Raw genomic sequence first — 27,453 nt, 5'->3', positions numbered from 1 at the left:
TTGCGACCGGTATTTTTGCATTTGGGATGCATCATCCCAAATGTAAAAATCGCAATTTAAGGAATCTCTAAATTGAGATTCCTAAAATTGTGATTGCATTTAAGGAATCCCAAATTGAGATTCCTTAAATTCAATGCATCAAAGTAAAAAAATTAGCGATTTCGCTAATAGGAGTAGCAAATTACCATGAAGTTGAACTTCATGGTAATTTGCAAAAACTTTGAAAAATGCACTTTTGTGCATTTTTCAAAGTTTGATGTTGCGCACACACATGACCTTAGGGCATGTGTGTATGCAACGTATGTACACAGATCAATTTCAGGGGTGCAATAGGGTGTCATTTTGACACCCTTGTACCCTTGAAATTGTATGAGCAATTTGCGAGTACCTACTGGTACTCGCAAATTGCTCATGCAATCTCCAATTCATTCCTATGGGCCTCCAGGCCCATAGGCATGAATGGGACAGCATTTCTTAATTGTGACTCACAATTTGCGAGTAGCAATTAAGGAATGTGTAGGAATCTCTATTTTTATAGTAATTTCTACATGCATAGGCTTTTGCGATTCCTAAATAGCGATTCCTTAAAAAACGCTATTTAGGAATCGCAAATCCTTCTGTTGATGCAAGTGGCTGATAGTTACTTGTTTACATCACCCAATTCTACACACAAAAACAAGGGTCCACGAAAAATATGGCTGCTGGCCCTATATCCTTGAATATGGCCTGCCACACAATCACCACTAGCAGACCCAAAATGGGCAAGACACAGAGTCTTATAGTAACAGTGCTCGCCCTCATCAACCCCTGTGGAAATGCTAGAATTTCAACCTATCCCCCTTGCAGCAAGAATCCAAACCCTAACCACTAATCCACAGGTCTAATTTCCACTCCCTATGGCGATGGAACCGCAGCCAAAGGCCTATGCACCCCTAGGCCGAAGAAAATGCCCAAGGTCCAGTAAGGGCGAGACCTAGCCCCTTACCTCCCTTCCAAAAAAAAAGCACCAGGTCCCAATCCAGGTCGACCGCAAGCACTTCAACAGCCAGAGCCACTCCCACACGTCCAATCAAGTGGGGCAGGTGATGTAATATGTGAGGTCATAAGCAGTGCATTGCGGGGTAAGTTATAGTTAGCTCAGGTGAGTATAACGGCTGAATTTCTATGGTTTTGTATGAGTGAAATGTGAGCCTAACTTTAACGTCATGCATATGCCTTTACCATGCATGCCTTTACAACTGAATTCATTGCAAAGGCACGGGTGGTAAAGACATAATCGATGTAAAATTCTAAATTGCAAAGGTAATGTGTGATAACAGTACTTGTGTTGCAACGGCCGCGTTGTAAGCCCAAGCCATGGTAACAGCCGTGTTGTTATTGATGTTTCCCTTACCAAAGGGGTCAGGTTCTCCTTTATAAATCAGTTACCGCCTCCTTTGAGGAGGTGTTCAGTAACTTATCAAATAGATTTACAGTGGCAAACCATTGATGCATTGCATATCATATCTTCATTTGGAGGATTCTTTTTTCTTTCTATCCTTCCCCAAAGCTGTCCTTATTTTCATCATTTATTCATAATTCTATCCATCCTTTCTTCCTTTCCCCATCTATCCTTCTCACAATGTCATCCAGCCATCATTTTCTCAACTCTTCCACTTATCTATGCATGCATCCACCCATCATTTGTTTCATCCAGCCCTCCCTTAAATCTAATATCCATCTATCCATTCATCCATCTGCCCATATATGCTTCCCTTCATTATTGCACATCGCCTCTTTCTTTTATTCTCTCATGCTCCATTGGATCCCACATCCCTTATCTCATAGAACAATTATACTATTTCCCTTTCAGCAGCATTTATGAGCTTCTATTTGAAGACTCATGTCTACTATTAAAGTCAAACTACAGTAAATGACAAAGTGAATGTTTTACGCCCCCTCTCCGCCTCAAGCTGCTAAAGTGGAGTGTTCATGATGCTCCTGATTTAGGGTGCAGTTGTGATCTGACTGACATCTTTCTTTTTTTAATGCAGGTCACACCCAGAGGTCCGATGGTGTCCCAGAGTCCCTTCGCCCCTCCAGATGGGGGCTGGGGTTGGATGATCGTCCTGTCGGGGTTTATGATGAATGCACTCTGCTATGGTTTCATCCGCTCCATGGGAGTCTTCTTCGTGGAGTTTGTCCACACATTCCATAAACTGTCCAGTGAGGTGTCCTGGATCTCTTCCATTGCTTTTGCTGTTCAACAATTTGCAAGTGAGTGACATGATGGGTGAGGCAGTGATCGACCCCGAGAGGGCAGGTTGGTCAGTCAATAGCTAGAGCTCTAAGCACTAGTCTGTGGTTACTGTGTAGGCACTTGAGCGAGGCATAACAGAACAGGTACACTTGTAAAGCGCACATTCACCCCAGCAAAGGGGAATCTTGGCGCTGAAATAACAGATGTACATTGTTACCCAACTCAATGGTCCTCATTTTATCGACCTCAGCTGGATGAAAGGCTGAGTGGACCCGCCGGGATTTGAACCTGTGACCATGAGGTCGAACACAGGCCCCTGCAGTATATGCATTAGTCCACTGAGCCACCAGACCCGGCACATGGGGAGGGCCAGAGAACAGGGAAGGCAGGGCTTTGAGAAGCAGCTGCCTTGAGAGAGCAAGGCTCTCAGGGGGCATAGTTTTTGAAGGGAAAAGAGTGAGAGGGAACGGTTCCAAGATAGCTCAGTACTGAGAGTGTATTTCTCTAAGATCGCGCGGCTTTGAGAAGGTATGGCTCTCTCAGAAGGCCTTTTCAAAACGCATGGCTTTGAGAGGATGCTGCACTAAAAGTGGCTGATCAGAGGTAGCAGAACGGTCAAAACTATGTCTTAATTTGGTACCTGGATTCCCCCACTAGGGTGGTAGAGGGTTCTCTGGAGGAAGTTCATACACTAAACAAAAGCCAGATTAATCTGAGCTGTACTTCTAGTTATGTCACTTGGATTCAGCCTGACCAGATTGCTCCTCAGTCTCATCTCCTGTCCTGATCATGCAGCTGCACCTCCTCAACTTGTCAAGATGGCATTTTCTTGCAGACTTGCATGGGTATTGCAAGATTACACTCCCAGGATTCAGTCTCGTGATGAGCTTCTGAGACTGTCTGGCTTGCTCTATATGCAGTTAATACAAATGGGTTAATTTTTTGGTCACATACAACTGTTTCTTATTGAAGGGAAACTCATCCAAGTCCAGAGTATGCCTAAAATACGATGTTAATGTATGAAAGAGTGTAGTCTGTGCTGTGTGGTTTAGTACCCAGAGGAGCACACACCCTTAAATTAAATAAAGGGAGGTAGGACCACTCAGGGTCTGATTCAACACAGAACCCAAGGGTGTCATGTCATCCTTGAAGTAAAGTACGTGTAGGCCTTATCACTCACCCAAATGGCCCACTTACAACCCTCCACTAATGATAAGACTGCACATGTGAGCACCTGCCATTGTGGGGCTAGGAGAAAGATGGACTTTACATGGTTGATGGTTGTGCAACAGGCAGCCAATCCTTCTTGGGCAGCTCCAATGAGGTCACCAAGAGTTGCATCAAGAATGCCCACCTCAACACTTAACTGCAGGGCACAGCCCAGGTACCAGGGCACCACTGCAACCAGCACCATCCAAACAACACAAGAAGCTGGGCCTCGTCATCCTGGGCTGCAAATGCCAACAGGCCTGGGAAACAAATGCTATAACATAGGGCACATGGACAGTGAAGCAGTTCAGTTCAGTTCAAAAGTCTTTATTTCGAATATCAATTCATAAAAGACAATACATAGAAAAACACCATTATTTTGTAAAACCATTATAGTAATCATTATCTAAAAGTTTATCTCATTTTTAAAAGATATTAAACAATTCGATAGACAGTTTAATAAAGACTTCTAGTTATGATAGCAATCCACTGTATAAAATGTATAAAAAGTATATAAGAGAATAGGCATTAAGAGACATTGGGGTTTCTAGTTCGAATAATCCAGGCCCAGCCTAGATACTTGGCCACACCAACCACCACCATCTCAGATGTATTAAAGCAAAATATCCTCATGGCTTCTAGAAACCCTTTAATTTAAAGATTTTTACATATGGGTTTAAGCCATTTCAGCCGCGGAACACGGTAGGCTGGGCATGCAAAAAGAAAGTGACCCAAGCTTTCCGGGTGATTAGGGCACCAAGGACAAGTATGATTTGTATTCCCAAGCCATTTCCCGGCAAAGGAATTGACTGGGAGTGATCCGACACGGAACTGGTGGTATAGTTTCCGGTCGAGGGTTTTAGTGATCACATCCCAGTAGGATTCCAGTGAAGCTTTACTTGAAATGCTATAACATAGGGCACATGGACAGTGAAGCTTTACTTGAAATGCCATAACATAGGGCACATGGACAGTGAAGCTTTACTTGAAATGCCATAACATAGGGCACATGGACAGTGAAGCTTTACTTGAAATGCTATAACATAGGGCACATGGACAGTGAAGCTTTACTTGAAATGCTATAACATAGGGCACATGGACAGTGAAGCTTTACTTGAAATGCTATAACATAGGGCACATGGACAGTGAAGCTTTACTTGAAATGCTATAACATAGGGCACATGGACAGTGAAGCTTTACTTGAAATGCTATAACATAGGGCACATGGACAGTGAAGCTTTACTTGCTGAAAAAATCCAAAACCACTGAGGAAGAAAAGGGCAAAACTCTTGCCATGTGTACCAGGGAAAGCAGAACACATTCAAAACAGGACAAGCAGACAGACATGTGGTGAAGATCATGAAAGTAAACCAATAATCCAGCTCACCACATATTTAACTGGCTGCCAGGCACCTGATTATGGTGACAAAGTGTGAAAAATACAAGAGTCCAAGTGCCTACTCAAAAGCAGATATATTATATATCAATGGGGATACCCAATAGGCTAAAAGACCTGGGTTGAGTATATGGTTGAGTATATGGTACAATACAGAGGGGGGTCTAGTAGCACACTATGCGTAGAGAATAATAAACAATCTTGCAAGCATTCACCAATAGGAAAGCATAGTGTACTCAAAAGCAGAGGCAACTGTGATATCCAACATGCCAGGGAGCCACCTACTCACCTTCAAAGATCTACCACTGCACCAAGGCATAGCTGATAACATTTAGAATGTCACCAGAACCCCAGGAAAAGCCCCAGGTAGAGTTGTCGCCCCCCCCCCCCCCAAGGCAGACATGAGACAGCCCCATGACCAGGTTCCTAGCATGTCACAGTCTCTGTTAGGACTCTCCTGCCTTTCAGTGAACTCACAGGCCTTGCATCCGCAGCACTGAGAAATAGTTGATGCCACCCAAGAAGGACAGTATTGCCGAGCCTGCAACAGTGATGCCAAACAAAACTAAACCCAATGTAGGCACTGTAGTGCCAAATCTCATCTGATTCATCTGTGCCCATCGCTGCTGTGTCCCGCATAAGAAAAAAACATGGTAAAATTGTGGAAAGTCTAACCACTTTGCACATATGTACAGAAACAACCATTTAGGAAAATTACCTATTTGTTGCCCGCCACCAGTCCAGTCCCAACACACCATCTGACAGAGGTCATAGTCCTAGGAAGAGACCTTATCAGCATCAACAGCAAAATATTATCTAGAGGGGAAGACAAAGAAGCATTTCTCATCTCATATGCAAACAGGTCTGCAAAGTGAAGAAGGCTTTAGTATAAATTTACAGGGTGAATAGTAGGGCTTTCAGTTATAGATCTAATTGATTCACATGCCTCATTCAAAGTAAAGGACAAAATCCAGCTTATGAAATTTAACCATAGGCCAAGGCTAGTGCCATCAAGACACTTATAGAATTCTAATTCTAATTTCCCTAGCTGGCACGTTTAATAAATGATTGACCCCACAGACTCAACAGTTGAAGCAAAATTTGATATAACAAAGGATTGGGATTTTCATCGACTGAAATATGGATGAAGATTTAAGGATTATTTTATTCACCTGCAGCCTCAAAGGATGCAGTGTTAACAACATCCTTATAGAATTTGCCAATCTGGTTGAAGGACTTGCCAGATTATGAATAAAACCAATCAACCTGCATATAGATAAGCCCATCAAATGAATTGCCTTGGTGCATTGACAAGTCTGGTTCCACCTAAGGTTCCTGGTGTAGCTGGAATTGGAAAAACTGGAAACATTAGATGTTATTGAAGAGTCTCTGTTCCTACCCCATGGATGTGATGCATAGTGGCTACTTCAAAACAAAAGCAGTCAGCAGCCATCAGAATATGTATGGACATGAGGCTAGGCAACAATGCAATAAAAAGAGAACTTCATATTATGCTTATAATTGATGACATACTAGTCAACTCAATGGTGCCCAAAGCGTTTATAAATTAGACCTTAACACCTTAGCTGCTATGGAACGTCCAGCTCCAGTGCTGAACGTTCCATTGAGCAGGTGCAGTTGGAATGTCCAATGGCCGACGGCAGCACTCCCGAGGTAGTGGTGCCGTCTGCCGTTGGACGAGCGCAGCACTTATGAGGCTAACTCAAGATATTATCAGCTGCTTCTTGATGATGATAACACCTATATAATGATCCTCTCCACTCATGTAGAACTCAGAAGGTACAAAAGTTTAAACACTGATATATCTTTGGCAGTAGACATGTTCTAGAAAGCAATCCATGAGACCCTCTGAGGACTAGATGACATCATAAACATCAGTTACATTATCCTGATATTTGGCAAAAGCATTAGGGGCTGCTCTCCAAAGACTGTCTAGATGTGGTCTTATGTTTTAAAGACAAGTTTCAGTTTTTTGGCTATGCATTTTCACAAGAACGCATCAGCATCAAGCCCAAGAAATCAGAAGATATCAAGAATGCACTGCCCCCTTAAATGCTTCAAAGACCTTCAGCTTCTTTGCCATTTGCCAATGCAAATTAAGGTGGTCAGTTTACACTAAACTTGGCAACCCTAACTAAACCACTTTATGCCCCCTCTAAAGCACAGGCCACATAAGAGTAGTCGGGCAAACACCAAATTGCATTTCATAGCATTAAAGCTGCATTATTCCATGACACCACAATGAAATACTTTGACTGTCAAAAAGAGACTGAACCGATAGTCAAAATAAGTCCAGTGAGCTTCGGTGCAAGGAAATTGAAGGACACAGGGGCACCCATTGTATTCCATTCAGAAGCTAGACTCTTACTGAGAACTAGATACAGTATTCACAAATTGAAAGGGAGATACTGGTGATTAAGTGGGCATGCATACACTTTCACCTATACCTGGGCCATCACTCCTCACTCCGCCATACATAGAGAAGGACTGTCTGCTTACTCACGGACGGTGGACCGGCTGGGCGACCGTCGAGTGTGACTCCTGTTGACTGGTGATCTGGGGAGCTGAAGTCTTAGAGGTTTTCCCGTGATTCAGCTGAGGGTGTGTGAAACTCCCCGGTGTGTGTTTAAATACGCACCTTTGGAATATATACTTTTGAGACCCAGAATCTATAACCTGGAGTAAGGAGAGCCCGACTTGTATGCCCTTGACGAGGAGGTTGGCTGTATCCCCAGGGTTGTGTACCTTGGGGGGGACCACTTTAGCCTTTAAAGTACCCCTGTCCTGATGAAGCCATAAGAAACTACTGGCGGAAACGCGACTGCGACTGCGTCGACACCTGCTTAAGGAGTCCTACCACATTGTATATTCTGTGAATAATATTAGGCGCCTTGAATAATCATTACTTTGTTTGTGATTATAGGGAATAATAACTTACGCGCTATAAGGACTACCTTGGTTGTGATATTCCACTCAAATTGAGGAGTGAGTATTGATAGAAAATTGATTGTGTTCTTCTTTTTTCTTTTTGTTTAGGGTACACTGTTGTATATATATTGTATATATTGCACTTATAGTCTTTTGTCTATTGTATATATTTTGGACACCTTGTCTTGTGATTCATATAATTGTCCTTCTTAAATTATATCATTTAATGACGACAGAAATAACTGTAGAAAACAGGATAATAAAATGTATCCTGTTTTGAAGTAGCCTATGTTTTATTGATTCCTCAGTACCACTTATTCTACTTTTTCATCCTTGTGATGCTCCTTGCCCAGGTATGGGAGGGTAATTTGGGCAGAACCCCTGTTTATTACGTAATACATAGAGAAGTGGGCACCACAGCTACTTAAAGATCAATTCGATATAGCATACCGACCCTTAATTGACAATGCAGAGACCCTGTAGAACACATTAAAAAGACAAAGTAGCGTGGAAGAGGACATCGACCTGGTGGTTCATTTAGCAAGGCATATAGTGACATTGCTGGAAGACATCATATATTACAGAAAGAATGATAAGCACCTACATCTGGCATGCAGCATACTCAGGGTCCATTAAAGGAAGAACAACATTGTTGGCATCAACATCTGAGACATAGCTAGTCAACTCATAGCTCATTTACAGCAGTGTAGTGAATACCCAAAAAACTAACCTAAGGGTTAGTGCTAGGAGGACATAAATGGTAATCCCTAGATCATTCCTAGATGTAGTGAACCATCAATGTATCAAGCAATGTGGGCAAGATATGTAAGTAGGTGTCTGAGGTTTAGATCATGACCTCCCCATTTTCATACAGGGTGATATACAACACACATTTGGGATTATGGTGAGATAGTAAGTTTTTTTCCAAAGGGGGTTTCTCTGTGTTTTTTAGACTAGGAACACAATTTATATTGTATCTTTCAAGAAAATTTGCTCTTAGTGAAAAAAAAACAGGTAGGGTTTAAAAGAGCCCAGCCTGAGACTGTGGTATTTGTTACTGATAAAAGTGTCTGGTTTGGCAGTCAGGGGTTGACCTAAGGTTTTTTCAGTATTTAGAGAGTTAGGGCATGCATCTCATAGCCTAAGCTGAAATGGAGCTCTCTGTTTTAGGTCTGTGGGCATAATAAGATAATGGATAAAATAGAAAGGCTTTTGATGTAAAGAAGTATATTCAGATATGCAGCCTTGCAGCACCACCGAGTACCGAGCCAAATGTAGAAGTAAGATATATTAAGTGTAAAGTGCGTGCATTGGTATGACCACACATTTGTTTGACAGCACACAGAGGTGCAACTTTTCCCTTGGGGCAACTTCAGAATGAGTGTGGCAAATATAGAAACACAAATCTTATTTAGGTGCTTAATCACACTTCTGTTTAAAGTCACTTTTAGGGGAAACATCACCCATAGGACAGAGTAAGCAACATTTTAGTATCACAGTTAGGTGAGCAATTACATTTTGAAGCAAACCCAGAGAATTACCATTGATGATACTTCAGCAGACATCAAAGAATGTATACTATGAAGTCTCTTTACATTACTTTATGATTGCCCAAGAAACAGGTGACTCAACAAGACTAAAGACTGCCTTGTTGAAAATGTGAAGAGGATAAGAAATTGTTCACAGGCACTGAAACATAAACAAGCAACTCTTTCCGCCTAAGACAGAAATGCTTATTTTAAGAATTATCTGCAAAAGTATTCAAATGCCCTTTAAAGTCATGTGTTTTTCATTTTTATTTAGCATTTCTTTACAACCCAAAATATTTTAATCAAAGAATTATGCCAGGCAAATATTACAGAGCATGTTCATAATTTATTAGCTCTTTGCATCAAATAATCATTTTATTATCAATTAGAGTGTGTTGCTTTTTGTCGGGGAAACCTTATTTTCAAAATGGCTTCAGTGTTCCCTAAATAGCCACTGCCAGCTTCTGTTGCTCCGTAATACAATACATGCATTACAATGGAATCAATCAAACAACCAAACAATCAATCAATCAATCAATAAGGGGGTTTTAAGCGCACAACTCATCCGTGAGAGTCTCAAGGCGCCTTTGGGGGGTGAAATCGCAGCTCCGAGCAGTCGAAGAGCCAGGTCTTGAGGGTCTTCCTGAAGGTAACCAGGGAGGGGGCATGCCTTATATAGATAGATCATTCCAGGTCTTGGCCGCGATGTAGAAGAAGGCTCTTCCCCCTGTTCTGGCTCTGCGTATGTGCGTGGTTTCAGCTAGGGCGAGGTTGGTGGTGCGGAGGTTTCTTTTGGGTACATGGAAAGTGATTCTCTCATTGAGGTATTGGGGTCCTGTGTTGTGAAGGCATTTGTAGGTGTGGGTGAGTATCTGGAAGCACTATTTGGAGAAGGGAAAACACATCTGATAGCATCATGGTGAAACTGACCTGCTGCTCTAGTCTGATCCCAGATGTAAATGACATTGTCTTAAAGCAGTGGCTGCAGGGGGCTTAACAAAAGCAGCCAGTGGCTGATAAGGGATAATCCGAAATCCAGGAAGATGGCATAAAAAACATGGCTTTTTAAAAATCACTGATGCAAAAATGTATAGTGACTATGACCTGAGAAGATGTTTCTTGTTATTTGTTAAGCTTTTTAATAATTATAAAGGTCAATGTGTATATGGACCCTGGCCTGAGATGATGTTATCGGCTCTTTGGTGTACCTAACGAAGGGTATGAAGTTATATAATTTAGCAGAAACAATGTATAACATCTAGATCAGAATACACAGTACTATCTTCACACTAACAAGATACAAATAAAACTTTATTAAACATGTTTAAATATCATTTGTGGAAAATATTCCACTGACAATAAGTAAAACAAAATACATTATTGCTGTGAAAAATAAACAATACTTCGCTGGTGCAAAAGAAGACATATAAACTGAAACCTGATATGGGACAACCTAAGAGATGTGAATCCACACCATGCCATTTGTGAGTACTTATCTATTCCTGTGTTTTTCTTGCATTCTGGTAATTTCGTTTTGATTTTCTCATTGCAACTGAAGGACTATAACATTTTAATTAAAATATAAAATCAGGACTGTGTGACCTACTCACAGAATGTAGCACAACTTAAGAATCAGGTTTTACTTCAGCTCCTGGCAGTAAAGTGTCACTCCAAGTGTCACAAATAAAGCAAGAAATGGCAACCACAAGCAGAGGGTAAAAACAGACTGGGCTACAAAATGGTTGACCTGGAAGGGGCTCTGTAAACAGCCCCTTTGGCTGCAGGTCACTGTTAGGAGAAAATCCTGTTGCGGGGGGCAAGATGGCCGCCAGGCTGCTGTAGAGTGCAGTCGCACTCATTCCTTCTCCTGGACCCAGGGAATATATGGCTGGAGATGGATTAAAAGTATGCTGATTTTGCAGAATATACTCCGGACAGAAGGCGGAACTAGTATTAAGACACTGCAAAAGGTGCTTATAACCTGGGGGTGTTATTACTGTGAGCGCTTCAAAAAGCAAATTAAAAAGGCGATTGAGGATAGCATCTATACTGCCTTAAGGATGTCGCAGCGCTCAGGTGCTATACCAAAGGTCACGCTGAGTAAGCGCACAACAACTACGGCTACAAGTGGCATCTCCCAGAAAACACAGCTCAAGAAGAGCGAGAGACCTGCCAAGGACAAAGACAAAGACAAAGAAAAGGCTGACTGCAAAGCGGAGAGTAAAACAGCCTCGCAAGCGGCACAACTGGAGACTCCTGGAGGTAAAGCGCAGACACAACAAAGGCGCTCTCACTCTGAAAGCGGAACAGCGAAGCATGTGATCACTATACCTGCCGCTGGCAAGGATCGGCGGCAACCCACTGTGGCAGAGGCTCTCGCTGGAAGGAACCAACAGCTAACCCCGGTCGCTGGAGGTGGTCCGGATCCAAACTCGGACCCAAAAGCGAAACAGAACGCGGAAATTCTCCTCGCTGACCGCGAGGACGCAAGCACGGCGGTTGCTAAGCAACCAGGGCCTGAAACGCTCACGCCTCTGGCGGGAGATGCACAGGGGCTGGAGAACACAGCAGAGGCTGCCGAGGTGGCTGTCGAAGACGCCAGCACGAACGGTGAGGTTAATGCAGGCGGTGAAATAGGATTAAAAACGATGGATAACGCAAGTAAGTCCAGTAATGACCAAGTAAAAGAAACAGTTGAAACAACAAACATTTATACTGCCCAAATGCTTGAAGCTTTAAATGAAGTTAACCTAGCGCCAACACCAGTAAATAGCAGTATAATGGTACAATCTACTTGGGGCAGTATGAAAAGTATCCAAAGCCACACAACAAAGGCGGCGAAAGGGAGGAGAGTATGCTCCCCGGAGAGGGAAAAGTTCTACTCCGTGACTGAGGGGTCAGACTCTTCATTGCTGGGATCAGAGGAAGAGGATACTAACACAGACCTATCATCTGGGACAGAGTCTGAAGGATCCCTCTCTAGTGAGCACAGAAACAGGGAAACACAAAAAAGAAGAAGAAGAACAATGATAAGACGTGACAGGGAAATGGACAGAGCAGCAACAAGTACAAACAGGAAGCTGTTATGGGACTACGGTAGCGCTTCAAAAATTTACCAGGATCAGGATCTGGGAGTGGCACCTGAGAGCTATCCTGTAAATGCCCCTAATGAGTTAAACGACAATCCTCCTCAAGCAACTTTAGATGGGATGTTCTCTATGCTGAAGCAAATGCATTTAGAGGCTCGCTTAGAAAGCAGACGAGCAAGGCAGGATACAAAGAAAATACAGGCGAGCATCAGGAAAATGAACAGAAAATATCAGGAAGTTGAAACTAGAGTGGAACAAGTAGAAGAAAGAACTGGGAAGCTGGAGGATGAGGTCACAGATTGGCAGAATGCAAGAACAGAACAAGGGAAGGTGATCGAAGACTTGCAGTGGAAGCTGGAAGATTTCGAGAATCGTCAAAGAAGGAATAACCTACGCCTTCTAGGCATTGAGGAAGGACTTGAAGGGAAGGACCCAAGGGGGTTTATGGTTAAACTGTTAAAAGAGGCATACCCAGAAGCGCAGTGGCAGTGGGAAGTCGAAGTGCAGAGAGCACATAGATTTCCGTTAGTACAGAAGGGGGGTAGAGGTGGTAACCAAAACAGTAGTAATCAGAATGGATTGCCTAGGGCAATGCTGGTCTTTTTTGGAAACTTTTTAGCTAGGCAGGAAATCTTCGAGACTGCAAGACCAGAGAGGAAAAAATCAGTTGAAGGGATTACTTTTTTTACGAGGCCCGACTTCTGCCACACTACTGTGGAAAGGAGGTGGAAACTGAGACAGCTTATCACTCCTTTTCAACGACAGGGCTCAGAAGCATACTTGATGTATCCATCTAAGTTAAAAGTGGTCACAAGGGGCCGCATCAGAATGTTTTTTTCGGAAGTAAAGGCAGGAGAATATTTAGCAGAGATTACAGAGCTTCAGAAAAGCAGGAAGAGTAAGGAATCAGAACCAGCATAGGTTAAATAAGGAAAATATTAGCCATATCATACATTGGGCTCCTCGATGGTAATATGGTTAGCTAGGGTGGGAGAAGGAAAGCGACACTACAGCAGCACGCAGCCACACATAGGTCAATATTGACCTATTTGCCTGTGACAGGGGGGGGGCTAGCAAGGGGAGGGGGGAAAGGGGGGAGTGGGTGAGGGGGGGAGGGAAGAGGGTGGTAAAGAGAGAAGGTTTTTTACAGCACAAAATAAAATGGTATGTAGATACACTAAGGTGGTAGGAAAATATCTTGAGGATTTGTTTTTTGGTCTTTTTTATAAAAGCAGATGGCAGTAAGAATTATTACAATTAATGTATGTGGGTTAAATGATGGGGGCAAAAGACAGAAAGTAGCGGCCATGTGCAGAATGTTAAAATTGGATATCATATGTCTGCAGGAAACACATGTGAGGGGGAAGGATAGGTACCTTTTGGATCAGCTAGGGTTCGATGTATTAGCACATACGCACCAAGATACTAAAACAAAAGGAGTGGCTATACTGGCGAAAAAAGGCTTGATGAAAGTAGGGAGAAAGAAGGAAGACGTGGATGGTAGATGGGTGATGATAGAAGGAGAAATAGCCGGTAGCCGCTACACAATTGTTTCTGTATATGGTTCCAATGAAGATGAACCTGATGTATTTGATTATCTAGACACCGAATTGCCGCTATGGACTGAACCTATAATTGTGTGTGGAGATTTCAATATCAATGGTTTAACAGGGCTGGGTATGAGGGGAGGGGGGATGAAGGGCGAGCGTAAGAAGAGAGTAAGAAAGGCCATTGTCAATCTAATGAATAATAATGCGTTGGTAGATGTTTGGGCGGCATTCAATCCTATAGGGACAGGTAGTACTTTTTATTCGGCCCCTCATAAATGTATAGTCAGATTAGATTACTTCTTAGTCACCAGTCCATTAGTATCAGAACTGAAAATAGAAATACTACCTCGAGTTTCTTCAGATCACAATCCACTGGTGTTGACTATTTCCCGGAACTGCAATATTGGTCACAAAGAGTACTGTTGGACATTTGAAAGAGGGTTGCTCAGAGAAGATGACTATGTTAGCAGAATGAAGGTATGGATTACGCAGTTCTGGGAGGTAAACAGAGGTACGGCAACTGCTGGCATGGTCTGGGATGCATTCAAAGCAGGGATAAGGGGGGAAACGTTGGCCTATACCCTGTATAGGAGTAAAAAGGAGAAAATGGAGTTAGCCAGTAGGTTACAAGATTTAAGGAATCTAGAACAACAGCTTATTCAGCATGTTATAAATCAAGAACCTCTTGAGCAGGTTTTACTAGAAATAGAATTGAAGAAGGCAGAAACTGGGGAAAGATTAGCTAATAAAGCTGCGGCTAATTATTTGGCAAAAAAAGAAAAATGCTACGAGTTCAACGAAAGAGTTGGACATATGCTCGCAGTGCGTACCAGGCAAGACCTGGCAGCCGGGGAAATTAAAGAAATCAAGAGTAAATGCGGGAAGGTTGTAACCAAGGTTGAAGAGGTGAGGGAGGTGTTTAGAGAGTTTTACTCTGATTTGTATGACCAAGACGTGAGTAGCAACGGAAACGAGGTAGAGGACTATTTGGCTGGCATCCCACACAAGGAATTGTCCTTGGAAGATAAAGAGACTCTAGAGGCTCCACTAATGTTGAGGGAAATACATAATGCAGTTTCAAAACTCCCCTCGGGGAAGGCCGCAGGACCGGATCAGATACCGGCAGAATTTTATAGGACGTTTTGGGATGCACTAGGGATATACATGCTGGAAACTTTAAGGTACGCACAGAAAGGGGAGAATACACCACAGTCATGGGCTGGTGCAAGTATAGTAGTTATTTTAAAGAAGAATAAATCGCATTTGGATACTGGCTCTTATAGGCCGATCACGCTTATGAATGCAGACGCAAAAATATACTCTAAGGCTTTATCACAAAGACTCAGTAGAGTAATCGAGGGGTTGGTACACACAACACAGCATGGTTTCATACCAGGTAAAGGGACTACGGAACACACAAGGAGAATGATCACCATATTGGATGCTACGGGAGCTGCGGGAGACCCTGCCTCTGCCGTCTTTTTAGATGCAGAGAAAGCCTTTGACAGGGTCTCCTGGTGCTATTTGTGGAAAGCCTTGGAGTGGTTCGGGATTGGCACAGGCTATATACAGGCTATAAAGGCGTTATATGCAGCCCCATCAGCTAAAGTGAGGATAAATAGGGGGTACACAGAGGATATACATATAAAGCGTGGTACAAGACAGGGTTGCCCGGCCTCACCACTGTTATTCGCCCTATATCTAGACCCTTTTTTACGAAGGTTAGAAGGAAACTTGAACATTCTCCCGATTGGTTTACACGGCTATGCATATAAGACACTTGCATATGCAGATGACGTGGCAGTGGTCACACCGGATCCAGGGCTAGCCATTACTGAAATTGAACAGGAGGCTTCACTTTTTGGCACATTTTCAGGGTATTCACTAAACAAAGGAAAAACACAAATAATTAAAAATAGATGGGTAAACTATCAGGATACAAGAATAGCACCGGAAGTCACGTATCTAGGGGTGAAGATCACGTCCGAGCTAGATAGTTTAGTTGATATAAATATGAGACCACTGTTGGAGAAAATTAAAACAAACACAGAAAGAATGAATAATTTGCATCTGACCTTAATGGGGCGAATAAATGTCATTAAAATGATAACATTCCCTAAAGTGCTGTATTTAATTAGATCCATACCCCTATATTTTGAAAATGTTTGGTTTAGCAAATTAGAATCGATTTTGAATAAATTCATCTGGGTGAAAGGGAAAACAAGAAGAGCATATAGACATTTGACGGTAGATAGGGAAAAAGGGGGCTGGGGAGCTCCAGACTTCAGGCTCTATTATTGGGCTGCAGTATTACAGTATAGTAAGGTGTTAATAGGGGGAGGAAGTCGGGACCAACCAACGGATAGTGAGGTGGGCTTACCTAATGTCTATGCTGTATTGTTGGGGGAGGAAGCTGAGAATGGGTTTTTCAATACTACTGAATTTACGTACTTCAAACACACGAGATTTAAGACGTTGAATGCAGTGTATAGGGTGTGGAAAGGAGTGGCTAAAAAATTAGGGCTAGGCAGATTTAATATTTATACAAGATTGTACACAAATAACTCACTGCCGAGGGAGATTTTTAAGGACGTCACGATGCTTGATTGGTATAATAAAGGCATAATACAGATAGGGGATTTACTGGATGTGCAGGGTAATATCATGCAGTTAGGAGTACTCAAAGCAAAATTTGGGCTAGAGCACAACAGTTTTTACAAATATTTACAAGTGAGGAGTTTTCTAACACAAAAACAAGGTGGTCCGCTGGGAATGCGGCAGTGCAAAATTATGGATTATATAAAAATAACCACCAAATGTACAATAAGATATCTCTATGCAGAACTGAAAGGAACTAAGTCAGATGAAAGGGCAAAATTTGCACAAAAATGGATGGAAAAATTAGGGTCAGGCTCAGAAATCTTTCAGGAGTCACTAGATTTGGGTAGAACGGTGCTATGCTCAGCAACCCTCCAATCGCAACACTACAAAACAGTATTTTCACTTTACCATACACCGGCTAGAATTGCCCAGTGGGGCGGAACAACAGGAATAACTTGCCCACGATGTAATGCGAGCGGAGCAGATATTGTACATATGTTTTCGCAGTGCCCACAATTATTTACTTTAAAAATGGCGATTGAAGAATTTTTTGATAAAACGCTTAGGATCAAGATTAAGCTTCTAGATGAATTAATCATTTTAGGGGTGGTTGACATGATGGAAGCTGCGCCAGTAGAGTTTATTTTTGTTTCAATAGCAGTATTCCGCATTTGTATAGCAAGGAATTGGCTGAATAAGACTCCTCCAATATTTGCAGATTGGATTGCTAGCCTCCTTACTATATATAATTTAGAAAAGGCAATATATGACAGGAAAGGTAAAAGGGCCAAGGCCTTAGGCAAAAAAATATGGCAACCAATCACGACGTGGAAGACTAGCCGGATAAATCCAGAATAGTGAAACAGAAGCTTGATTTGATTTGTATTAGAGGATGGTTTTTTTTGTTTATGATATCTGCTTATGATATGAAAATTTGTATAAAACAGTGAAATGTATATGTACTATATAACCATCTGAGAAATTGGTATGTGCTGTAATACATATGTTGGAATATGTCGAAAAATTCTGAAAAATTAATAAATATGTTTTAAAAAAAAAAAAAGGAGAAAATCCTGTTGCTCACCAACCAAACCCAACTCAATTCATCCATTAGTAATCTGACTCACCTTGCTGGCCCAGTTGAACCAGTCAAAACTGCATATCTCAACCAAACAAGTGAGTTGAGTCATAACAATTACCACTCTGTAGGATGGGAGATCAAGGAAGCATAGAGAAGAAAGTCACCCCAAATGAAGCCCAGTGAAGGAGGGAACCTGGAAACAAGAGGAATAAACTCTGTACCCGTCACCGGAAGAGGTAACTAACGCATCGAAATAGTGTTCTGCACTAAAATCTGCTAATGAGGCAGACAACAGAGCTCCTTCTTACACCATACAACAATAGACTACTCAACTAAATATGTTGATTATTTTTAACTTTATATTTATTCAAATTGTGTGATGACTTCTCTGACCGTAATCCCATGACTCAAATGACATGATGTAGACCCGGATGAATTGAACTGATAACGTAATGAAATTCTAAGTAGACCCTCCATACCCCATTTGTATTCTTGAATATTATATAACTGTATTTTAATGTATTTTAATTGTATATCTTTTATGATGCAATTGCACTGAAATAAAGATTATTGACTTGACTTGACTACTCAACTTTCACTATAGTCCTCCTTACTGCTTTTCATCCCCCATGAAATGCTGCTCTTGGCAATCATATTGGGAGAATGATTCCAGGGATCCAGACTAAACCAGAGCAATTTACTCTATTGATTGAGCTGGAAATAAAAAATATATCTAGCAGATATCTTTAATTATATTGAAGAATGATTCTCTCACTAGAGCTGCATCACTTCTTTGAATGCTGCAATATGTACCACAAGGGTGCTGTAGCCAGAGGGAATCATTGCAAGACTACTGGTGACAGTACAGGGCCAGATGTACAAAGCATTTTTCTGGTCGCAAACGGCCCGATTCACAGAATGCCTTTTCAAATGTACAAAATGCAAAATGCAATTCAGTCACTTGTTACCGAATAGAATATTTCATTTGTAATTCGGTATTTGGATGGGGTGAGTTTCGGGTGTCCCTTCCAAATACTGAATTGGTATGGTATGTATTAGTGCTTTGTTACTGAATACTGGTTGCAAAACAGTAATCCTTTTCCACCAGTTTAAAACCGGTGGTAAGCCATTCACAAAGAGTCACTTGGGGACCCCTTCGTCTTTGAAAATTTTAGAAAAAGTATTTTTGTAAGAGCCATTGCCGACTTTAAAAAAATGAAACTGCAGAGTTTAATTTTTTCTTTTTAAACTCATCCCATTTTCCTTTAACCCCTTCCATGCTCATGGTTATGTAAGAGCAGAGAGGCGCACACAGTGAAGTCAATAGTGTAAGAGAGTCCAAAAAGAGTTGTAGATCTTCAGTTCTTATTTGTAAAAGTTTTCTTTATTTTCACGTACAGCGGCACAGCCAACGCGTTTCATTCCCATTCGTGCCTTGGGAATTTCATCAGGGCATGTATTTAGACAATCTAGTCTGTGCGGTGTCTCTCGAGGTCGTACTTCTTCGAGAACCGTTTAAAGGACAGTCACGGTAGGTCACAATGTGTACCTGCAAAATACTTTGTGTTAGGTTCCAAGTGGAATGAAGATCCAAGTCCCCCCGAAATGTCAGGTCACTGTTGCTATGGCAAATCAATAAAAGTAGAGATTCTGGACCCCTCGGGGGAACTCCGGAGGGTAAGGGGAGTCTGGACGCTTGGAAAAATGTCCGGCTTCGATAGGGTCTGCAGAAGCGTAGTGACACAACGGTGCCTTAGGTATGGCCCCCGTTCTCCGCTGCTCCACTGGATGCATCCAGTATTCCAGGAGGAGGAGCAGCGGAGAACGGGGGCCATACCTAAGGCACCGTTGCGTCACTACGCTTCTGCAGACCCTATCGAAGCCGGACATTTTTCCGAGCGTCCAGACTCCCCTTACCCTCCGGAGTTCCCCCGAGGGGTCCGGAATCTCTACTTTTATTGATTTGCCATAGCGACAGTGACCTGACATTTCGGGGGGACTTGGATCTTCATTCCACTTGGAACCTAACACAAAGTATTTTGCAGGTACACATTGTGACCTACCGTGACTGTCCTTTAAACGGTTCTCGAAGAAGTACGACCTCGAGAGACACCGCACAGACTAGATTGTCTAAATACATGCCCTGATGAAATTCCCAAGGCACGAATGGGAATGAAACGCGTTGGCTGTGCTGCTGTACGTGAAAATAAAGAAAACTTTTAAAAATAAGAACTGAAGATCTACAACTCTTTTTGGACTCTCTTACACTATTGACTTCACTGTGTGCGCCTCTCTGCTCTTACATAACCATTGGTCTGATATACATCCTTGGCAGCGGATGGTGAGAGTAGCCGCACCGCCTAATAATTCTGAAACAGACGAAGTGGATGTGCGAAACCTTGGTAAGCTGCTGGTTGCTTCTGTTTATTGTTTACCCTTCCATGCTCATGACGGAACGGTTCCGTCATGAGCGTCGGTTGAGCTGTGCTCATGACGATAAAGATTGCTTTATTAAAAAGCAATCACAGACATGGTGGTCCGCTGATCTCAGCAGGCCACCGTCACTGTGATGGCTGCAACTCCTAGTGGGTCGCAAATTGCGACCTACCTCATTAACATGCATGAAGTAGGTCTATTTGTGTCCCACTAGGAATCGATAATAAAACTTAAAAGAGTTGTATACATTAGAAATACAGATTGCCTAATTGCGAATTGGTGAGAATCGCAATTAGGAAATCTGTACTCCTAATGTTTGGACATCTGACCCAGCATTATTTCATTATGTAGATGAATGTGGTTAAAACAGAGCTAGAGCGTTCCCTATGATCGCTGGCTCATTTCCACGAGAAATGCTGCAGCAGTGCAAATTGTGCAACAAATCTGATGACTAAGGGTACATTTTGGATAAATTAAATTAACCATTAACCATTGGCTCGACAAATCGAGAGAGTAATTAATGGATGGTACAGACACTGGATAATAAATGTTCTGCTCATACCACGAAGTTAGGTTGATTGCAGGTTGTGTTATTTCACCTGATGAAGACTAATTGGATCTGTTTAGTCTGGCATTAGCCACAACCTTGTGATTTTTCTAAAATTCTATGTATAATATAATTACTTATGGGTGCTTTAAGCCAGCCTGCTTCATCCATTGGCCTTTAGTTCTGTCATTCACATTTTTTTTCCGTCTGCTACAGCATACAACATAGGGAAGTGGGTCATTCCGCTACAGATAATGGCTAACTTCACTATAATTGATAGCATTTTGACCATTCACAAGAAGCACATTCAGAAAGCAAGTAGTTCCCTTACAGGTGCCTTGATTAATCGCCCTCCTGGCCCTGCCTCTTCCTGGGCTTCATCTCTTTCAGAATGTTTAGCTCCTCTACTATTGACGGCGACTAATTTCCTTATTGTTGGTGATCTAAACATTCATTTTAATGATACAACCTGCCCAATCAGTACAAATTTACTGTCTGATTTAGGGGCCATGAATATTACCCTACACAATTCAGGCCCTACTCATAAGGCGGGCAATTTGCTTGACCCTATTTTATCTAATTTGGATACAGTATCCTGCAAGCTCCCCTTACCTGTCCCGTGGTCTGACCACTTTGTGGTAGAATTCTCTATTTCGTTTGATCGATCTTTTAACCACCTAGCAACTGTTCCTAAACCCAGAATGACCTGCAATTGGAGGAAATTAGATTCCAATAAATTTAATTCTGTTTTGTCAGACTCTATGCCCCTTACTGAGGTCAGTAGCACTGATCAAGTGGACGTCATTCATCGCTGGCTCACGTCTGCTGCAGACATTTGTCTCCCACTTCGAAAGCAGACATTTAATATACATCACCCCCCGGCGCCTTGGTCAATGACCAACTAAAAAAAGAAAAAAACAGCTGTAAACATCTCGAGCGGAAGTGGCATTCTGAGTACGATCCACAAGCTAAACTACAGTATAAAGCTGCTCTAACAAAATACCATACCCTCTGCAAGACTGCCAGAATTGAATATGTTAATTCATCTATCCTAAACGCTCAAAATCGTCCTAAAGCCTTGTTTAAGGTAGTGCAGGAAATCTTTGGTGCCACTAGTCATCCCAAGGCCCCATGCCTAGATAAAGCACAATGTGACTCCTTAGCACATTTTTTTGTTTCTAAAATCGAGAGTATATATGCTGACTTTGGCCCATCTAACGTTCATTTAGTCTCTGAACCTACTGCATCTACTACCTCAGATGTCCTTCAGTCGGCAGTAGCGGAGATCACTGTCTGGGACCCCTTGACCCCTTCCACATTACATGACTTAGTGAAAAGTATTAAATCTGGTTCCCCTCTGGATCCCTTCCCTCCTCAAATTTTGCTCACCCTTGACCCATCTTCTCTAAAGCTCATCATGGAATTACTGAATACTTCTCTCAGGGAGGCCAAGGTCCCCAACTCATGGAAACATGCAATGGTCGTACCGTTGCTGAAAAAGGCCAATGCTGATCCAAGTAACCCCGCCAACTTCCGGCCAATTTCGCTTCTTCCAGTCTACTCTAAGATTCTGGAAAAGCATATAAATAAGCAACTTACTAGCCATATTGAATCTCATAATATCTTACACCCTTCACAATCTGGTTTTCGTTCTGGCTTTTCCACGGAATCCACTCTGCTGGGAGTCTCTGAAACCATTCGTCATCTGGTGGACAGAGGGGAGACCGTGGCACTTATTCTATTAGATTTAAGTGCCGCATTTGATACGGTCTCCCACCCCATTCTGATTAACACTTTAAAAACGTAGGGCATCACTCATTCCGCCCTTGAATGGCTCATCAGTTTCCTGTCTGATCGGACGTTTCAAGTCTTCTCGGCTACCTCTGCGTCCAAAATCCACAAATCTGCATACGGTGTTCCTCAAGGTTCCATTTTGAGCCCCCTCCTTTTTAATTTATATGTCAGACCCTTGGCTGCTATTGCGGAACAGGCAGGGCTCTCCATATTTTCATATGCAGATGACACACAGATCATCTTCTCTCTCTCCACCAGTCATCTCTCTACTACATCATCCCTATGTTATGGTCTCAACAATATTGCCTCTTGGATGCATAACAATAAGTTAAAACTGAACGGAGGGAAAACTGAACTCCTCCTATTTGGCAACAATCCTGCCTTATGGGGACCCTCTTACTGGCCTGCTCAAATAGGCACCCCTCCTAACCCTTCGAAAACAGCCCGCAACCTGGGAATAATATTTGATGACCAGCTGTCCATGAGACAACATGCCGTGAGAGTTTCTTCCATTTGTATAACCATCCTCAAATGGTTGAGGAAAATCACCTGGATGCTTCCCCTGGAAACCCAGAAAACCGTAGTCCAGGTGTTAATAACATCTCGCCTGGACTATGGTAACGTTCTTTTTCTTGGAGCGGGCAAAGAGGTAATCCGGAAATTACAAACGGTCCAGAACATGGCAGTCTGTCTTTTGTGTAAATTACCCTATAAATCCTCCACATCCCTGCACCGTCGTAGCCTCCATTGGCTATGCATTGACAATCGCTGTAAATTCAAGGCTCTTTGTCTTATACATAAAATTAACACTGGCAAGGCCCCTCAGTATTTGAAATCTCTAATTCATCCTTACCTTCCTTCCCGCACTCTTCGTTCATCCAGTCAACATAAACTTCTGATCCCCAGGACGAAGAGAGCCAGAATGGGTGGTCGATCTTTTGCTTTTCTGGCACCATCCCTGTGGAACTCTCTCCCTTTGTCTATTCGGATTGAACCCAACTATCTAAAGTTCCGAAGAGATGTAAAAACTTGGCTTTTCGATCTATAATCTATGCAACTGTACTCCTTCCTTGCTGGTTTAGTGCCGGGAAACCTTCGGGTAGCTGTGCGCTCTATAAAATTAAATATAAATAAATAAATAAATAAAATAGTGCCAGTGTATTATGTACTTAATTATTATTACTTTAGTGCTGTCTTTGTGTTTAGACCCTAAAGGGATAGCAGCAGGATGCTTTCTAACATCACTTCATATTGTTTTTGATGTAGCAAAGGGCACATTCCAGCCTTATCATTTCCTACCTGCTACTATTGCTGTTGTAAATACCTTTTCGAGCTGTCACTGTTTATTTGACTTCTGCTATTGGATAGCATACCAGATTGTGTCCAATTGAAACTGTTCTTTATTAAGGCCCTTATTATGATGTCTGTCAGACTCGTTTCATGACACCGTTGTGGAATTTGGATGTGAAAGCCCATAGGGCGGTCGGAAACATCCATTTTACAATTGTAGCCTGTTTTTAAACATCCCTGCACCTTGTGGCAGGCACCATGCACATGGTACAGGGGGGATGTTTAGGGGGGCACCATAGGTGCCCACCCAGACCCCATAGCGGAGGGCCAGGAGGGAAGGTGGCCATGTTAGTGGCCCCCAAAGTCACTTTCTGACAGCCTTTCCATGTCTGAAAGGGTGACATGGAAAGGCTGTGGGAAAGTAACATCATAATCAAGACGGCAAAGCCGAGGCTAGCTCCGCCATCATTATGGGATTATGATTCCTTACGACCCCTTGAGCTATTCAGAAGTGCAGTGGAATCCCCCTGCTGGTTTCCCTCCAACTGTCAGCATTGTAATACAATGTCGGATGGCTTTCCGCAGACATCGAAATCATACCCATAGTTGTTATCTTTTTAGTATGCACTCAATGAAGATAAACCCTCTCTATCTATCTTTGCAACTCAATCAGTCTTTGCAAACATCTATACTTTTGCAACCCTCCCTATCTTTGCAACCTTATCCATCCACTTATCTATGCAGCCCTATCCATCTACATATTATTGCAATCCTATCCATCTACCTATCTGTCTTTGCAATGCTCCCTATCTTTGCAACCATCTCTATTTTGCAATCCTTGCTATTGATGCAACCCACTTTAATTGTAATAAAGATTTACAATTTTTGTTTTTAACATTGGTAAAGTAACCAGCCTGGTAGTCAGTGCCAGACCCATTGGCTTTGCCAATGCTTGCTTTTAATGATCATTACATAAATTGAACATCAAAGGTAAAATGTAAATCTGTATTTCCATTCATTCATTCTTTTCTGCAAATGGTTTTCCAACAACATTACTCCTCCATCTACATTATCCATGGCTAGCTCTAATCCCAATGTGCCTATTCATATATCTCACTTTCTTCCTCTCCTTTCCCACAAAATCTTCCGCAGTCTTGTTTCTGCTCCATTCTTCACAATCAGCAGAAGAAACCATTTGTAATGGTACTCCTTCCACTACCTTAATCAGAGTTCATAGTCTTTGCAGTTCAGCTATCCTCATCAAGAATACATTTCAGTGACTATATTGTCAAATACAAATATATAATTGCTTCTCTGTAATGTGTAAGGGTGAAGCCTAAATTGTGCTGCTCCAATTCCCCCTCTGAGGACGATGTTAGCCATCACAATCAACATATGAGTCTTATCAGACGGGACCAGCTCAAACCCCTGATGTTTTCAACATTTTTCGTCTAGAGTTTTTTAGGTATTTCATTTCATCCTAAAATCTACACTCTTTTCCCTAGTTTGACATCCTTTCTCTCTCTTCTTATCCCCCTTCTTTCCTGCTTCTTTTTTTGCTTTTATACCCTTGTACCCCTTTTTGATTACAAAAGACAAATTACACCAAGGGCAATTATCACAGGGGATCTCAAAATAGAACCACATATCCTACTTTCAAGGTTTTCAAACCATTTGTCTACTGCAGCAAATCCCCATTTCCAATTGCTCCCCAAGCACCTGTAACTCCCAATTCCTCCAAATCTCCCTTAAACTCCATTATATTCATAATTTATGTTATCAACTCCTCACTCTTGTCAGGTATATAGGTACATCATTGCTAATCCTTTAGCATATTACAGACTCTGTTCTCCTTCGCGAGGAGGATGACTAACGCAAGGCGATTCTGCATCACTGTAGACCTTCTAGCTATCATTTCAGTGTCCACGGCTAATAATGAGTTTGCAGTACTAGTAACTAACTTATCAAATATAGTGGACCACTTTCTAATCTTAAAATCAATCAAAACTACTCCTACAGAAGGAATCAATGCACCAAATATGTCTCCGACTATTTCAGAACCACTGCTGCTTCTTTTGGTTTTAACTTGTGATCCCCATACATGACAATCTAAGTGTTCTACATGCTAAATCTTCGGAAAGACTATTGCCAAGTAACATGTGTATTAAAACCCTCATGGCAATGTAAAATATGTGTAATCCCCACAAAACATAAAAAAACTCCAGGAATAACAGGATCCTGACCTCCCATGCATAATGTCCAATGTACTCCTGTAACGCGGGACATGTTTCTCATGGAGATAATGCAGAAGTGGAGTGGTGGCTGCACAATGACAGCGTTTCGTCACCTCCTTCCCTGCAGGTCCCACAAGACCCTTGGCAAGTCGACACGGAGGAAAATAGGTGCGGCGCCTTTAACTGGACGCGGGATGCTGAAGACGGCCCGTCCCACCATGACGTCAACTGCGTTGGATTGGTGAAAAGTCCGGGAACCACACAAGCGGCGTGTGACATCACCGAAGGAGAAGGAGCGAGGAGAGAACGGCGTTATCGGAGAGAAGAAGACGAGACGAACCGAGAAGCAGACGAGCCAGGAGGCCAACGAGACCACGCTTCGCCCTGCCACACTCCCGAGGGAGGAGTGTGGCTGCGACAGGTACGGGAAAAGTTCTCAAACTGGGTAGGGAGGAGGGTTGTAGTCCCACGTTAAACAGGGCTCTCTCCTGAAGTCCTTCCTCCAGCCTTCCGACCCTCCTATCACCCTTTCCCCTTCACCACTGCATCACTTCTGCCTCACGAGCAATTGGTCACGTTAGAGATTTCACGAATTCACAGGTGTCCTTGCACTCCCTTGGTTCCTTTGGGTTTCAGTCAGTACGAGGGCGACATATTAAAACGGTCCTTTTATTTTTCTGTTTCTGCCGGTATCCACGAGAGGGGAACTTCCGTCCCATCCTGAAACCCCGAGAACACCCAGTCACGGAAGAAGATACACCACGCACAGCCAAGACGGACCCCGCGGAATTTGCAAAAGAAAGACTGACTTTTCGTCAAAAAAAGTTGTACATGAAAATAAAACCCTCGTTACCTAAGCGACGTCTCCAGCCTCTTCCTGAATCCCCAGCCGTCCCGATACAACTCCATATTCACTCAGTATACATACTTTACCTTGTGATTCCAATCTAAAGTTAGCGCAGGTATAACTCCTCATTATTCTTTTTTTATCAATCCTTAGTGAATTTTAAGCATTATGTCCCCCCCTCCACAGCCTTCCACATCCATGCAGCAAAAATAAATAAAACAAAGAAGAAGCACACAAAAGTCATAAATACTTAAGTTGTATTAGAAAAGCCCCAGCCCAACATCCAACTAGTGAGAATTATCAAGCACTACGGGCCGATCACCCCATATCACTTGTTTCCATTCATTGCTTCAGTGGAGCCCAAATTCGTAGACCCCTATTTCGACATCGGGGCTCTTTCTGGGCATAGACCACCCTTTCTATGTGGTAGATTTAGGTAAGCCGTACCAACCATTGATTAAAAGATGGAGGAGCAGGGTTGAGCCAGGCTGTCACCAAACACAACCTAAATACTGCCATAGCCATAAACAAGAAGGGTTGAGCTGAGGCAGGAGTTTCCTCTTGTTGTACCCCTGATAAAATCAATTCAGACGTAACCTCGACTCGTAGATCCAATTTAACATCAAAGAATCAAGTTATTTCCCCCTCAGATCTCCTGGAGA

General features: G+C 42.5%; 1 protein-coding gene across 1 annotated transcript in view; it reads left to right on the top strand.

The window, feature by feature from the left end:
• The window catches only part of LOC147678642 (monocarboxylate transporter 13-like), a 216,692-nt gene that overhangs the window by 95,092 nt on the left and 94,147 nt on the right, over positions 1-27,453 (top strand). The window contains exon 2 of the mRNA XM_086946088.1: positions 2,034-2,256. Coding sequence (XP_086802214.1) covers positions 2,034-2,256 — 223 coding nt within the window. The remainder of the gene's footprint in view (positions 1-2,033; positions 2,257-27,453) is intronic.

Source organism: Lissotriton vulgaris, chromosome 12 (assembly GCF_964263255.1).
Source record: "Lissotriton vulgaris chromosome 12, aLisVul1.2, whole genome shotgun sequence".
Classification (NCBI taxonomy): Eukaryota; Metazoa; Chordata; class Amphibia; order Caudata; family Salamandridae; genus Lissotriton; species Lissotriton vulgaris.
This window is presented reverse-complemented; position numbering and strand designations above follow the sequence as displayed.